Source organism: Sceloporus occidentalis, unplaced genomic scaffold, assembly GCF_023333645.1.
Source record: "Sceloporus occidentalis isolate IW3139 unplaced genomic scaffold, rSceOcc1.0.p SCAF_24, whole genome shotgun sequence".
Taxonomy (NCBI): domain Eukaryota; kingdom Metazoa; phylum Chordata; class Lepidosauria; order Squamata; family Phrynosomatidae; genus Sceloporus; species Sceloporus occidentalis.
The window spans coordinates 1,460,148-1,474,936 of NW_028317004.1; the positions used below are offsets into that span (position 1 = coordinate 1,460,148).

At 37.9% G+C, this 14,789-nt stretch overlaps 1 protein-coding gene across 1 annotated transcript; it reads right to left on the reverse strand.

Annotated features, from left to right (window-relative positions):
• Positions 1-4,261: 4,261 nt before the first annotated feature.
• On the reverse strand, positions 4,262-6,915 carry LOC149300464 (transcription factor MafA-like). The gene is made up of 2 exons (XM_089485164.1): positions 6,481-6,915; positions 4,262-4,639 (listed from the first exon to the last, which is right to left on the reverse strand). The coding sequence occupies exons 1-2, from the start codon at positions 6,913-6,915 to the stop codon at positions 4,262-4,264; spliced, it is 813 nt and encodes a 270-aa protein (XP_089341290.1).
• Positions 6,916-14,789: the final 7,874 nt, after the last annotated feature.

Here is a 14,789-nt window from a genome sequence, read left to right on the forward strand (position 1 = left end):
TTTTGAGAGTAAGACTACCCCTAAACTCCAAAATAACCCAATAATCTAAATGTTCCTTTAAAGCATATCACCTGATAATTTCAGAGACACCCTACTTAGCTTTCTATGTGGCCCACCGCAAACACAAATCTAACGGGGACAGAGAATTTCACGTCATGCAAACTTTGGGATGGATGCTGCAAGCAGGGAACATGTAACAAGAAAGAAAACCAAAGGGTCACTAATAAATGATTACATAGTAATAAACAATGTAATAAAATATAAATATATTAAATATAAAAAGTACTCACAGAGTACTTGAATCTGCATTCAAGTGTGTGTTAGACTACCACTTTAACAATCAAACACATTATCAAAACTTTATATAACACTTCTTGGTTTTAGCTAGAGTTCTTTTTGATTTTTCTTCCGGCGTAAATTCCATCTTTAACTATATCATTTATCTGTCTGCCATTAACCTTCCACATTCTTCTAACACTGACCAAATTAATTTACAACTAACTTAGATTAGCGGGATCTATATCTTCTTGGTTTGTTTTTCTTGACCCTTACGCTGCCATAAATGTCTTACTTTAAATGTTTTGTGTTTATTGTTACTTTGTATATTATACTAAAAATAAAATGTTTATTATTAAAATGTATTATCACAAGCTACAATACTCATTTTTCAACCTACTTATTTATTATTGGTTGGTTTGGTCAAATTTTTCTAAGCGGAGAAATGAGGTAATCCTAACACAGAAAATTATTTAAATAACGCTGGTGGCTTCATATTTAGAAATCTCAAAGTGTCATGAGCAGACTAAAATAATGATTAATATAAATCAATTGAATAAATCATAATATTATACAGAAGAAAGCACAAACAGCAATTTGTAGGGTAAGACTTGGGATAGTATTTATTATTTTGGTGTGCTCTGGACATTTTATGAGATGTTTATCTTCACTGTAGTTGGACAACCAATAGTCTATTGAGCATCATTTTCTGATTTATGGTGATCCACTTAAGATAATGGTGTGGGTTCTGTCTTTTGATATTGTCTAATTACACCTCATTTAGTAACAGGTCAGTTTTCCTGAGGTAAACGAAATATCTCCATAACAACGATACAAGTTACAATTAATTATTCGTTGTGCTAAAAGGCAACAGTTTCCCGTTAGAGAGTTTAAATGCAGCTCATTTGCAATCTCACGATCCAGTGATGAAACCTAATAGACTTATGCTAAATTTTTAGTTGGATACATCTTACGACTCTGTGGGTCAATGTCCTGCTGATATGTAAATTTCCTTCACAGTTCCCAACCGAGTCTTAACTGACACAAACAGGTTTTCTTTGGAGATCCACCTGTACTTTGCCCTGTATTTTCTTCCTTCTTGTCTTCCTTCTCACTCAGACTGGGTTGCCATTGGAATGAAGGCTACAACTGCAATCTAGGCCAACAATTACATTTTTCTGTACAATTTTACAAAATTTTAAAAATGAACCCCTCTGTTAGCCCTCACTAAAATTTTCCTTCACCTTCTTAAACCCCCTCTACAAATGACACAAAACTTTGCAGATTAGGAAGTAATAAGTGTGGTGTTTAACTGAGGAAATGGAGGGAAAATATATTTAACCAAAGGGGTCAAGGACTAGTTTGGGCCTTTGTGCAGGGTGTTATCAGGACCCTACTGGAGATGTTTCTGACCTTTCAACTTAAAGCAGGAAGTGAAAGGGAGTTGCTTGCCACCTGCTAACATTCTGTTCAGTATGGAGTACTGAATGTGCCTACATTTTCTTTGATATATATGTATGCATTGTTCATATTATATTCTGTTTTCTGTGACTGCACTTGAGAGATAAAAAAAGTGTATTTTTATTCTAAAATTATGTTAGAAATACATACAAATGGTATACATTTACATTGGAATCTCCTTGTTGTGCTACATACTTCTGTGGTCAATGGATGTCACTTATGTCTTTACCTCAAACTAGTTGTCATGTTGTGGTGACATGAGTGCTCTTCTACCAACCCATTTAAAAATGGCCAAGGATATGACTTTTTCCTTTACCAAATACGGTAATAGACTTTATATGGCACACAATCACCACCTTACCTGCATTACTTGATTTTTTTTAGTTTCTCTATTGAGCGCACTATTTATCCAGCTATGGGATTTCCTCCATACCCTGAACACAAAATCCAGTTGTCTCCATCACCAACAACCGCTGTCTATAAAGATCCAAAGTCTGTATCAGTTTTTTTGTTCTTTATTATTATCTCTGAGCCACCAACTTACTTTACCTTCCTCGATGATCAGTGTTTTCGGTTCAGGTCTCGATACTTCTTTTTAATCATGCGAAGGGAGGATCTTGTTCTAAGACAGTAGTACATTTCAAAATATACTGAAGTAGGCAGGTTGATAGTGCCAAAGTTACAAAGGGAGTTAGATGGCTGTTAAACCTAATGGTGGTGTCAGGATAGTTTGTGAATGAGATCAAAATAAGAGAAAGAAAAATAAGGAGGTAGGATGGATGTAAAATTCTGTCAAAGCAGATGTTTCACAGTGAAACCTAGGAATCATTTTGGAAGGCGAAGAGGTAAAAAGGGAACAGTGGAACCTCAGTTGAGAAGCACCTAAGTGACAGGACAAGAGGGAATCGTGGAATCCTGTTTCAACATTTGGTTTAAACATGGGGTTTCAGATTTGTCTTAAAGTAGAAAGTACTTGTAAAGTGAGCTTCTGTACAATAATACATATTCCGCACATTGTTCTGCTGTAAAAACTCTGAATATTTTATTATTCTATGCTTAAATAGATATTTTTTCTGTCATTTTTGTATACAAAATAATAAGAAAAAAAAAACACAATTCTTAAAACTTTTCACAACACACAGCCAATTCTGCCTAAAAACGCACTAGCCTTGCCCCTTCTGTGCAGGGAGAGGAGCCTGCAAAGTGTTGCATTTTTTAAACTCACAATCGCACACACATAAAAATGCAATAATTTACTTTCTTTCCCTTAAATAAAACTAGAATTAGCGTTTGACAGCTCCCCCAGCAAGGGAACAAATGGTAAGGGGAAGATAGAGTAGAAAGTGAAGGGAGTCCAGATAGCATGGACAGGCTCAGCCAGTCCCAGAAAAACTGATTACATTTGATTTTAACTCGCATGAGAAAGTAATTTAATGTGATGTTTAAGTGCATGTTTTGTTTTCGAACAGCCTACAATATACTAGAGGAAAAATATAAGCAGCAATACAGGCACAAGGATCACTGCCTAAACAGGGCCACCCTTTGCAGTAAGTAACCTGTTAGGTCACACAATGTTCTGTCTCAAGAGGGTATCACACTTTTGGGTGTCTAACAACTGGAACAACTAATATAGTAATGAAATGCATCTCTCAAATGTTCAAATTTGAATTAGTAGCAATTATATCCAAATGGAGGTAGCCAGCAATAAAGGGGTAACGTTATGTGATGCCATTGTCTGCATTAGTTAGTGTGATTAAAGGTACATTCCAGCATATGCTTATGTGTTTAGGGATTATACAAGTGCATTGTTTACCTGCAGCCAATCTCACTGATTTACAGGAGATGCATTTGGCCAAATGCAAATCCTGCTTGCCAGTGAACATGCATGGATACTCACTACCAGCCAGCACTGGCTTGTATGAGATTTACAGGGGTAACATCCCCCCAACATGCATGGACAATGGCAAATGCCAGTAATAGGCAGCCAAAAATGGTGTATATTGGAGGAGGTGTCTTCAATACGTAGCAAATCTACGAATGCATACTTTAATATGCATTCATCGCTGGTGAGGCTGTTAGGTATAGGATATCGACCCTTAATACGGTGGAAGTTTTCCTTCACTACAAAATTTACATATATTTGTATGCATTTTTTCATAATACCAAGATTATATATATATTATACCTTGGGATGGTCCTGTATAAACCCCTGCTCTATCATAGTGAGTATATGTTACTTTGGAACACGGTATAGTGAAGCAATAAGAAACCGTTGTTGAGGTTTACGGTAAAAAATGTTTGAGGTTTCAGAATCCAGCTGGGGGAATGTAAATAAGGGACAATCATCAGTAACGTCTTTCTCCTTTATATGAAGTTATGGGGTTGAGTTTTTCATTGTGTCACAATTTAACACTCCAGGATCTTATTATTGTTAAGGTTAGGGTCTTTTCTTCCCAGAGCTGGGTAAATCTCCTGGATGGCAGCGGCTCCTCTGATTTGGGATAAAGTCTCCTGATTTTTGGGATCACAGGAAGAGCTCGGCTCCAGGCCCTGTCTCCCCACCTGCTCCCAGCACATCTGCCCCTGCCCCGCCTCCAGTAGCACTCAGTAGTTTCTCATAACGAGCCCTCCAACCATCCCTCTCACGGGTAACCCGAGCCACTTCTTGCTGGAGTTGCTGAAGCTGACGTGAGAGCTGACACTTCTCTGTCTCCAGGACATGGCGCTGCTGCACCCGCTTGTATCTACAGGATTGGGCATATCCTCTGTTCTTTAATGTGCGGCGACGTTGCTTCAGCCGCAAAGCTTCTTCCTTGCTGAATCCGCGGAGTTGGCGATTCAATTCCCTCACAGACATTCCTACTAACTGCTCATCAGAGAATCGTTCCGACAACGGAGAGAGCTGGGGAATGAGAATATAATGTTACAGCTGATAACAGTAAAATCGCACTATGATACAGTTCTCTACATGGGTACCATATTGGTAATTAAAAGATCTATGATAGCCAAGTGCTACAGGCCAATGACCCTAGCTAGTCCAGCCATGTTTATGAACAAAGAAAGAGTTCAAGCCAAAGCCAACCTATTGTGACCAAATAACCATGGAGCTTTCATTGTCATATGTAGGATTTCTCACTCAACATCATACGTGCAACAAAAATGTCACTAGGCTTAACAAAAATGTCCAATGTGAAAATGATATTCATTGATTGAGGGTAATAACAACAATACTCTGTTTTGGGTTTTGTACTCTGGTTTTGTTTTTTAGGTTTTTTTTGGGGGGGTTGCATTTTGTAAGGTTTAAGGTACACAACTACAGGCATATCCTAAATAAACATACGCAATGGGATCTAGAGCATGTATGTAAAATAAAAATATACTTAAAGTGAATCCATGTACTCATTCAAATGTATCATTTCCAACACAAAACATGAAATGCTCAAAAGACGCTAGAAAGACAAAATTACATGCTGGCGTCATGCTGTTATGTGTGCTATATCCTTACTTGTGAGTGTCCTTAAAGTGAATGTCCTTAAAGCAGGGTATGCCTGTATTTAGGGACACTTTTTGCATAGATGTGCAGATTATGTAATGCCAAACACTTGTTAATGTTGCTAAAAATATCTATGAAGCGTGAGGATGAAAGCAAAAGTCTCAGATATCTTGACTCTCAACCTCTTCTTCATTTTTCTGCTAATTGTGCTTCATCCCTACCACCCATTTTCCCTTCATTATTTATCTCCTTCCAATGCCCCTTCCCTCTCCCTCTTTTCAATCTCTTGATATTAGCAGATTAAGTGATCAGTGACATGTCCGGCTTTGCGGCTATAACTGTACTGACAAATCCTGTCACATAAAGTGTGACACATGCCCTGTAGATAAACACATACTCACATGGTTCCAGATCACAACTCTTTACACCCCTGTGGTCACACACGCTAATTACCTACACAATATATGTGCAAAGTCCAAATTTAGTGTGCTAGTTGTGTTGAAAACCAGTTAGTTTCTTCCTACACTATGGCAGGTTATACGCTTAGAAGAAAACCCACAGTGTAGGAACCATAGTGGTTTGTGCCATATACACACTTATTCTTAAATAGTTTAATTTCTATGGTTGTTTGTTCCATACTTGATGTTGTGTGATATACAAACTAACAATAATGAAACACAGACAACACACACCTTATACGTAAACAATGAAAAGTAGCACCAATAAAGATCAGCCAAGGGTTCTTCGCTGAAAGATGGACCAGTAAACCAATTATGGAATATCCCATGGTGGTCTGTGTGTCAAAAAGTTGTGAGGACCCATGTGGTTATGACTCTTCTGGCACATCTGTGAGTCATACTGACTGTACCATTAGAGCACCTAGATCACTACATAGGACACTACATATCTGGTTTAATACACTATGTTTAATCAAAGAAGAGTTTTATTGTCCTTTCAATTTGTTTTGAGTATACTTAGCACAAAGCGGTGAATCTGGCAACAACATGGTACCTACAGTTTTAAGCAAAGAACTTTTCTTTACTTCATTTCCATGATATATTCCTGTCCATTTGCACCAATGTTCAGTCTCACTTTTCAGCACTTGTCACAGTTTTCCAACATCTCCCAAATAATCATAGAATTGGATACCAGGTAACACCTAGTGGCCCATCTACACATATATGTAAATAATAATTATTTCAAAAACATAATTCCTACCCTTCCCTCTCCTTACCACTCTCCTTACTCACCTGGTGCTGCTGTGCATTCATTTCCTCTGGACTTAAAAGATAAGCAGAAGGGTGAGAATTATGTGGGTGCGGCCCTGCTGTCCTGTACCCACCATCCATCCCTGGAAGAGTAGGTGCTCCTCCACCTCCCATTAGAACCTCCACAGCATCTTCAGGAGTAAGTGGCAGTCCCTCCCCACCCATCTGCTGCTGCAAAGCTGCCATCCAGTACAGCTCCTCCAAGCTGGGACGAGGGGGTCCCGCAGACTCTGGAGGGTCACTGAAGGTGGGTGAAGGAGGCACTGAACTGCAGGGTGTAGAGCCAAGGGAGGGAGGAGGGACCATTCTGGTGGCCCTGGGTTCAGGGGGCTCCCGCTTCACCTCAAACTTCATTAGGTCAAAATCATTGAGGTATTCAAGGGCCAAGGGTGTGCTGGGGAGATCAGAGAGTGCCATCTGTGGAGACAAAACATAAGAGTAAATCAGTATATTCTTCATGTACATTCAGTATAAGAGAGCACCTAAGAACAAGGAATGTTATCAAAGTAGCATGGAACTGTTCATAGTCATGAGAAATTCAAATTCATGTCAATTGAGAACGTACAAGGAGAACTATAGAAATAGGTGGGAATTTACTACATTAACAGTTGTTTGAAAATAACCCATGGGGGTACAAACTGTTTCATAGGTAACACAAAGGCAATCTAAGAAGGGGAACAGAGCATAAGAGAATTGTGCAGCGCAAATGATTATTACAGTGATCTATGAACGAGATAAGGAGCAACAGTAGGAGTGTGAAGATATCTCTTTCCAACATTTTTATCTCGGAAAGATAGAAGAAAGAGGGATAAAGGAATTGTGAAAATTCAAAGAGTAAAACAAAAGTAACCAAGGCAATAGCAGGTCATGGGACACAACTTGAGCGTTAGAAAGAAATCAACAAATACAATTGTAAAGTGAAAGCAATAACTGGAACAAACATCAACTAATAAGGTGTGTTAGATATGCAAGATAATCCGGTGTTATCACGAAGGTCTATATATTTTCAGTCTATGTTTTGAGGTAAGAGAGACACAAATTATTAAACTAAATAAAGACCGCAAGGCCTCTTCGTATGTAAAACTAAACTTTAGACTCCAACGCTTTTAGCATCTAGATAAAGACCTCTTGAGTTTGAACCATCAACTGTTCCATTCCAGGGAGGCACAAAAACTATCAAGGTAGACAATGTAAAAGAGCTGTGGTCTTGTTTTTTAGCATCAGACCCTCTTTGCTTTACTCTGAAATTATTGTTTGGTGCACACTGCCATTTTTCTGATTTTATTCCACAGAGTAGCTGTGGCAATCGAGAAGTTTCTCGCATGTCACCACATCTCAAAGATGCTTAGCTCATTGCCCCTTTTACTCTGTCTTTGAAAGCAATGTGACTGAAGAGAACTAAACTGTGATAAGTTCCTTTGCAGGGATAGACACTGTTACAATATAAAACAAATCATACCCATTGAATTCTATTAAAAAAGCACCCATTTAAGGCATAAATATTGGGGATTCTGTCACACTATATAGCCATATATGGCTTAGCCCGCCATTTCAAAGTACCTGAAATTTGGCGAGTCCTATAGAATTCTTCATGGCTATATTTACCAAGGAGCTGAATCAGTGGGATTGCACTGCATTTTAACCCAAATGAGACACTCAAGCAACTTTAAGACTTCTCTGGACACCATTAATGTCAGAAACTGCAAATACGCACAGCCAAAAAATATACAAGAAAGGGAGCACCCAACCTAGAAAAGCATAAAAGGCATAATGATCATGTTACAATATGTTACAAAAAGTTCCAATATGTATAGAAGAAACATTATTTTCAGAATCTAATGCTGGTTACAGGAATCTGAGATAAATGTGCAAATATAATTAGATGAAAAATATCTCATGTGACATTAGACCAAGTCATTCTAACACCAGGTTATATGGGGTGGCGTAGGTCAACACCTCGTTAATACACAAATGTGTTCGTACTTTGAGTGGATCGTGTAAGTTCAATGCTCATACTGCGATACATTTCCAAAGACCTCTCTTGTCCCATAAAGTGGAGATAATTCTGTCTCTGAGCTCTGTCTTATCCTGGATTTATCGCTCAGCTTTGAGTGATACTGTCTGACAACTCCAGCTACCCCTACCTTGCCAGATCCCACAACTTATACTTCTTGAGCGGACAGAGATAAGAGGCAAATGCAGGTAAGGCTAGAGAATCGGAAGGAGAATAGTATTATCAAGGTGCAGGGAGAAACAGCTAATGCGCTTCTTCGATATGACAAGTGGTAGGTTAAGGAGGACATCTTGCCCTGGACCCCCCAGTGGGTGTGACTAAAACTCTTATATTTCAAGGAATAGGCGTAGCACATAATATCCATATATATATATATATATATATATATATATATACAGTATATATATATATACAGTATATATATATATATCATTTAGAAGTTTAGGGTCACTTAGAAATTACCTTATTTTTTTATTTAATTTTGTCTATTAAATTTACATGAAATATATCAGAAATACAGTGTAGATATTGTTAATATCTACACTGTAGATATTGTTAATATTGTAAATGAATATTTTTGCTGGAAACAGCAATTGTTTTAATGGAATAACTTCATAGGTGTACAAAGGCCCTTTATCAGCAACCATCACTCCTGTGTTCCAATGGCACGTTGAGTTCGCTAATCTATGTATAAATTTAAAAAAGGTTAATTGATAATTTGTATATATATATATATACGACCCCTTTTGCAATCTCCTATTTTTTGCCCTAAAATCAAACCAATTTATTTTCATTCACAAATTCAAAAAATGAATCGATTGGCAATAATCATCTATCATATTAAGAAACTGAAAAAGACCGGCACATTAGAATTAACCCCGATGTGTTTAAATAAATTCATAATCCAACCAGTATATGTGTAGCTCTAATTCATACACTTTAGATGTAAAAGGTAGGCATTTGACTTGTTGATTCACAAAGCTTTTTCGTGAATGGCATTTCTATGTTAACATAGCTAAGGGTCTTTTCTCCAATCGATGGCTATGTAGGGGATTCAAGTACAGATTCCACCTATGCAGTAGGTAAGGGTATAGCGAGCACATTATATAAAGTAACAAAGTTCACAGCAGGAGGCGTATAAAAGGCACAAACTGGATGATAACTTACTCTGAGAGTGTTTAACTGAGGTCAGCTCCTTCTCTGCTCTCCCCTATCACAGATCCCCATACGAGTTCTGGGCAAAGCCTGCTCTGCCCTCGTTTGACAAATACCGATCTACCTGGCCTTGTGTCTTCCTCTCTGCCACTGAGTGCTGCTTGTGCCCTGGGTGCAGGGGTTAAATAGCGGGCCTGTGAGCTCACACTTATCTCATTATGGGCTCTCCAATGGCTGCAGCCAGGGGATAGATGGGGAGGGTGAGGGCAGAGGGCAGGTGGGGGGGGGAGGGTTTAGAAAATTATTCACAGAGTGTTGGATCTGTCAGAGCCAGGGCTAAATCTCTCCAATAAGGTTGCTGAAGAGGGGGGCGAGGGGGCAGAATGTACGAGTTAGGGGGTGGGGAGCTTGGCACAGCCTCTGCCCATTATACATTAGTGTTCTGCCCAGTAACAAAGTATAGATAGATAGATACACATACAGACAGACATTACAATACAGATGTAGATGGATAGATGAATTGAGACAGAGTGATTAACGATAAGTACAAACAAAATTACAAACAGACATAGATAGAGACACAGTGAATGACAGGCATAAAAACAAAAATTGAGTTGAGTTGCTTCTTTCATGAAAACGTGCGCAAGCCACACAAAAAGGTGTAGTTAACTTGACTTCTCTGCCCAATATGACAGCCAAGTCCAGATGAGTTAGGAGAAAAATATTAACCACCAAATGGCAGCTGCACTGAAAAGAGGTGTTTAGGTAAAAAATTAAATGCAGAAGGGCCCAGCCTAATGCCTCTTCTGAATATATAGGCCTGGCAGTACACCAAGTCCCCTGAACTAGTAGAAATAAAATGGACCAAGCCAAGGGCCTAATCTATCACACAAAGGCACATCATCTGAATGTTAAAATAAAAGTAAAATTAATGACCATACTTACTAACGCAACCTCTAACAAGAACAGATAACGAGGACCAGGCTCATTCATCCTGTGAAATAGCATCATTTGATTGTCAGGTAGGGAACTGTAAAAAAAAAAAAAAAAAAAAGGATCCCGATCTTAAATTTTCAAACAGTCAAGAATCAGTCAAGAATCTTGAAGTTTAAACACATCTTGCATTTGAGTATAAATCAGAGCTCATTTATAATCACATATCAGACTGCCATCAATTTATGTTTGGTACAGCTATATATATATTATATGTTTGTTGAGTTTTCTCATTATTTATTTGGTGTTGCTTTTTTTAGATGGCTCCTTTCCTTAAGCTAAAAATGAGGATTCAAAGGTGTGGTTTCACAAGATCAACATACAGTGTATGGATGCTTTACAGGCTGTACCTTTGTGTAATAAAATGTGGACTGTGATTTTCTACCCACAGTAAAAAGGATGAAAAAAGAGTGAGTGGGTGGAGGAACCCCGGAACCCTCATTCTGTATATTAACTCTAATATGTGACAGGTTCACATCTGGTTAATATATCTGGTTTATTTTTTAATTATCATTATTATTATTATTAGTCAGTGTTCTGCATAAATCCATGCAGGGCAATAAGCATATAAAATAATTACTGTCTATCTGAATATCACATGACTGAGCTTAATGACCCATTGCTATTAAACATTGGTGCCATGGATTTGATTAGCCAATATCAAACACTATAGCTCTTTATGTCTATTTTGACTTAATAAATGTAGCAAGAAGGTTAAAAAAAAATGGTTAGTAGAATTTGTGTCTTCCACACTCATAATGGCCCATAACAGGAGCAGAGTTCTTAGATGCTTATTTGTTTCTAGGAGCATCTTATTAAAATTAACTAAAAATTCTAATAAATTAGTAGATTTTTTACTACACAGTTATCAGTCAGGGTGGATGGATAGATAGACAGACAGAAAGACAAACAGGCAAATCTGGTGACCTTCCTAACTGCAGTTCTAGTTGCTCTCCCTGATATCCTGTGTATATGCTTTGTACAAACATATTGCAACACTGCTAGCCATGCATAGCATTGCATGTATATAAGATACTATACTATTCTTTATCCTTGCTGTACAGGTGTTTAGTTTTTTATACCCTATATGTACTCTTCTATATTCTTAGACTAGACGTACATGCTATTGATGTCTTGCTCCCTATAAGGGCATAATATCACTTTCGTGATGCAATTAATTAGCATTTATACTAATTAGGAAACTAATGTTTGCGGATGGCCCATTCATTTTCATATTCATGGATCTTTGTCTTTGTATTTATTTTCTTAACTAATCTTGGTAGGACTTATATACATTTCACATGTACAGCGCTACCTTATTGGGGAAGTAACTCACAAAAGTGGATTAGTTACTTAATTACACATCCCGCGTACTGCAAGGTAGCACATTACATGTCCTGGTCATCAACATGTAAAATGTTTATGGTTATCCCAGAAAATGGCAATATGGTTGCCCTAGTCTGACTAGGAGCTTCAATGAGCATTAATCTGGCACTAATACGTAGTTTACCCTCCAATAAATAAACAGTGTACTTAACAAGAAAAACGTTAATGATGAAATTAGCCTAAGTGTTCTCTATGTTTCTCAAGAGCTAGGAAAATCTCCTGCTGATGTTGTAAACTTAATCCCCTCTAGCAATTCTGCTGGAAAGATATACGGGTTGTTTCCTAAGTGAACTTCTCTGCCATTTGATCCTACAGCTGGTATTAAAAAAAAAAAAGTGATTTTCTTGAATCTGCCATATTTGTTGTGCATCAAGCATCAGAGTACCAGAGGAGTGAACTTTTTATAGATAAAGCAGTTCACAACCAAAGAAAATCAGCACAGTGAACAAGACTCAAAACATGTACATCTAATATGTCCAACATGGAAAGAGGGAGTATGTGTTGGCAATCAGTGTACATGTGACGTAGTACACTAATTTATTTACGATACATACACAGAAACAAACTATTTGAAACCGGTGCTCTAGGTGTTTGCCTTGTCACGGTGTGTTATATGTGTGGGTTTGTCATAGTGTTTAATAGTTGTCATTGTGTGTCTATGTGTGTGTGTGCGCGAATTCACCTCTAATCCCCCTGTCACAGTGTGTTAGTAACAGACATTGCTTCTATTGTTGAGTTAGTACGGTTACTCTGGGGTCACACTGGCTAAACCCCCCCTTCGCCATGATGTAATGGTGCCTGCTCACTCCCCCCACCCTGTACCTCGTTCTCCGGATAATTAGCAGAATGAAGTGTTAAAGGGATTACACAAAACAATCCTTTAAAGAGAGATAGGATTAAACACACGCAGTGACACACAGACTGTGTATATACTGAAGGGGGGGAGGAGGATACAAGAGGGGGAGAAAAGAAGAAGAGGCAGAGAATGAAAGAGGGAGGAGAGGCAGACAGAAATAAAAATACACATTGTAGGGTAATATCGTGCCTGAGTAGAGATTGATGTCAGGTGAAAGACAGCAGGACAATGTAAAATTTATCAGCAGAAGAATTCAGCATATAAAGTTGATGGAATGTGAACATGTTAATATTTGGAAGGAGAGCAACATTACGGATAGTACCAGTGCAATATCTGCTTAATGCAGAATTCAAAATGTTGCCAACCTGCAGGCATTGTCACATGATCTCAACATCCAACAGCCTGCATCTGTATGATAAGAAAGGTGTGTGTTGTCTGACGCTACACTCATTCTGAAAAAAGTACTGCGTTAGCCGTAAAAAGAAAAAGACCAAATCTGGTAATAATATAATTATATTTAAAAGCTAATAATATATCAAATATAATAATAGTATAATATACCTGAAAAAGAGACCAAGATAGTCTATTATACTTCAGTTAGCTAATAATGGAATTCAGGGCCAGACTTGGGATAATGAGGCACTGGCACTTTAAGGCCAGAAGCCACCTATTGATGTAAGTTTGGCCAGCGACTTCATGTGACAACCCGTAGATTACATTTTTATGCTTACGTAGGTGGCCACACCAACAATTTTGGGCAGTGTGCCAGATGGCAAGTTCAGGCCTGATGATATCATTTTTTCCATAGTGGAAAGAGTTTACATGTAAACATCTGTTAAAAATAAAAACATACAATCACATATCCTAATAACATATATTATATGGGGTTTTATTTAAATATTACACAAAAACAAACAAGAACACGCTATTTCAAAGGCAACAAGAATACAAACAAATATTAATTGAAAATGCCCTAAAAAACAGAGTGGCTTCAAAATGCTTGCCCCAGTGACAGAATTGGTCAGGTAGGGTATTGGTCATATGTAGGGTTAATATAAATACATAAAGGAGTATTTAAAACCATTCATTTAAATTGTGTCATTATGTGTGTTTGAGTTATGGTATCAACTGAATTACTGGTAGTATGTTTGATACTCCTATAAAAAAAAAATAATCATTAAAAATTAATTATATCCGATTTGGATTTTGCAGAGGATTTTGGGAATAGTAGGATACAAATGGAAACTGAAGCAGTAAAGGTGCAAAAGCATTGCAACCTTTAATTGGTTAAACCCAATTGAACAATTCTGTGCTCTTCTGGGATATTTATTATTATGAACTAAAGACAGTAACACAAGTTATGCAATAGCCTTTCGCACTCTGTGACTCTCGGGTTAGTCTGGCTGGTTTGTTCTGGAAAACGATTCATTCGAGGGTGATCCCACCCCCTCATACACACCACATGCGAGGGAGAAACTTCTGTAAAGAATAAAAGGCATGACCCTCACAATGATCCTCATGCCGTAACACTCATACGGACTCAAAAAAATGAAATAAAGGGGTGTATAGCGCACAATGTGCTGGATATTCAAAGAGACACGCACCCAGTATTATAGTATGACTGCCGGACTGAGGTGATGAAAGGCACAATGTCCAAGTTTAAAGGGGAACATCACCACCACAGCTTTAGAGAAGACCTCCTACCACACAATTTTGTTATTACTAGTATAACATTAAAAGTAAGTTTTCGAAAATAGTGGTAAACAATAAAGTGGCATGGTCTTAATCACCTAGTCGGACTAATGAAAGTCAATGGAGGTATGGACTTCATTAGAATTTCCTCAAGGTCTACACATAGAGAAAGTTTATTGGAACAAAACAAGATAA

Bases quoted from the DNA above. Each gene is read 5' to 3' on its own strand.
- LOC149300464 (XM_089485164.1), bottom strand. From the start codon at position 6,915: ATGGCACTCTCTGATCTCCCCAGCACACCCTTGGCCCTTGAATACCTC. The intron at 4,640-6,480 runs GTGAGTAAGGAG...CTCATTCCCCAG, and splicing joins TGAATGCACAGCAGCACCAG to CTCTCTCCGTTGTCGGAACG.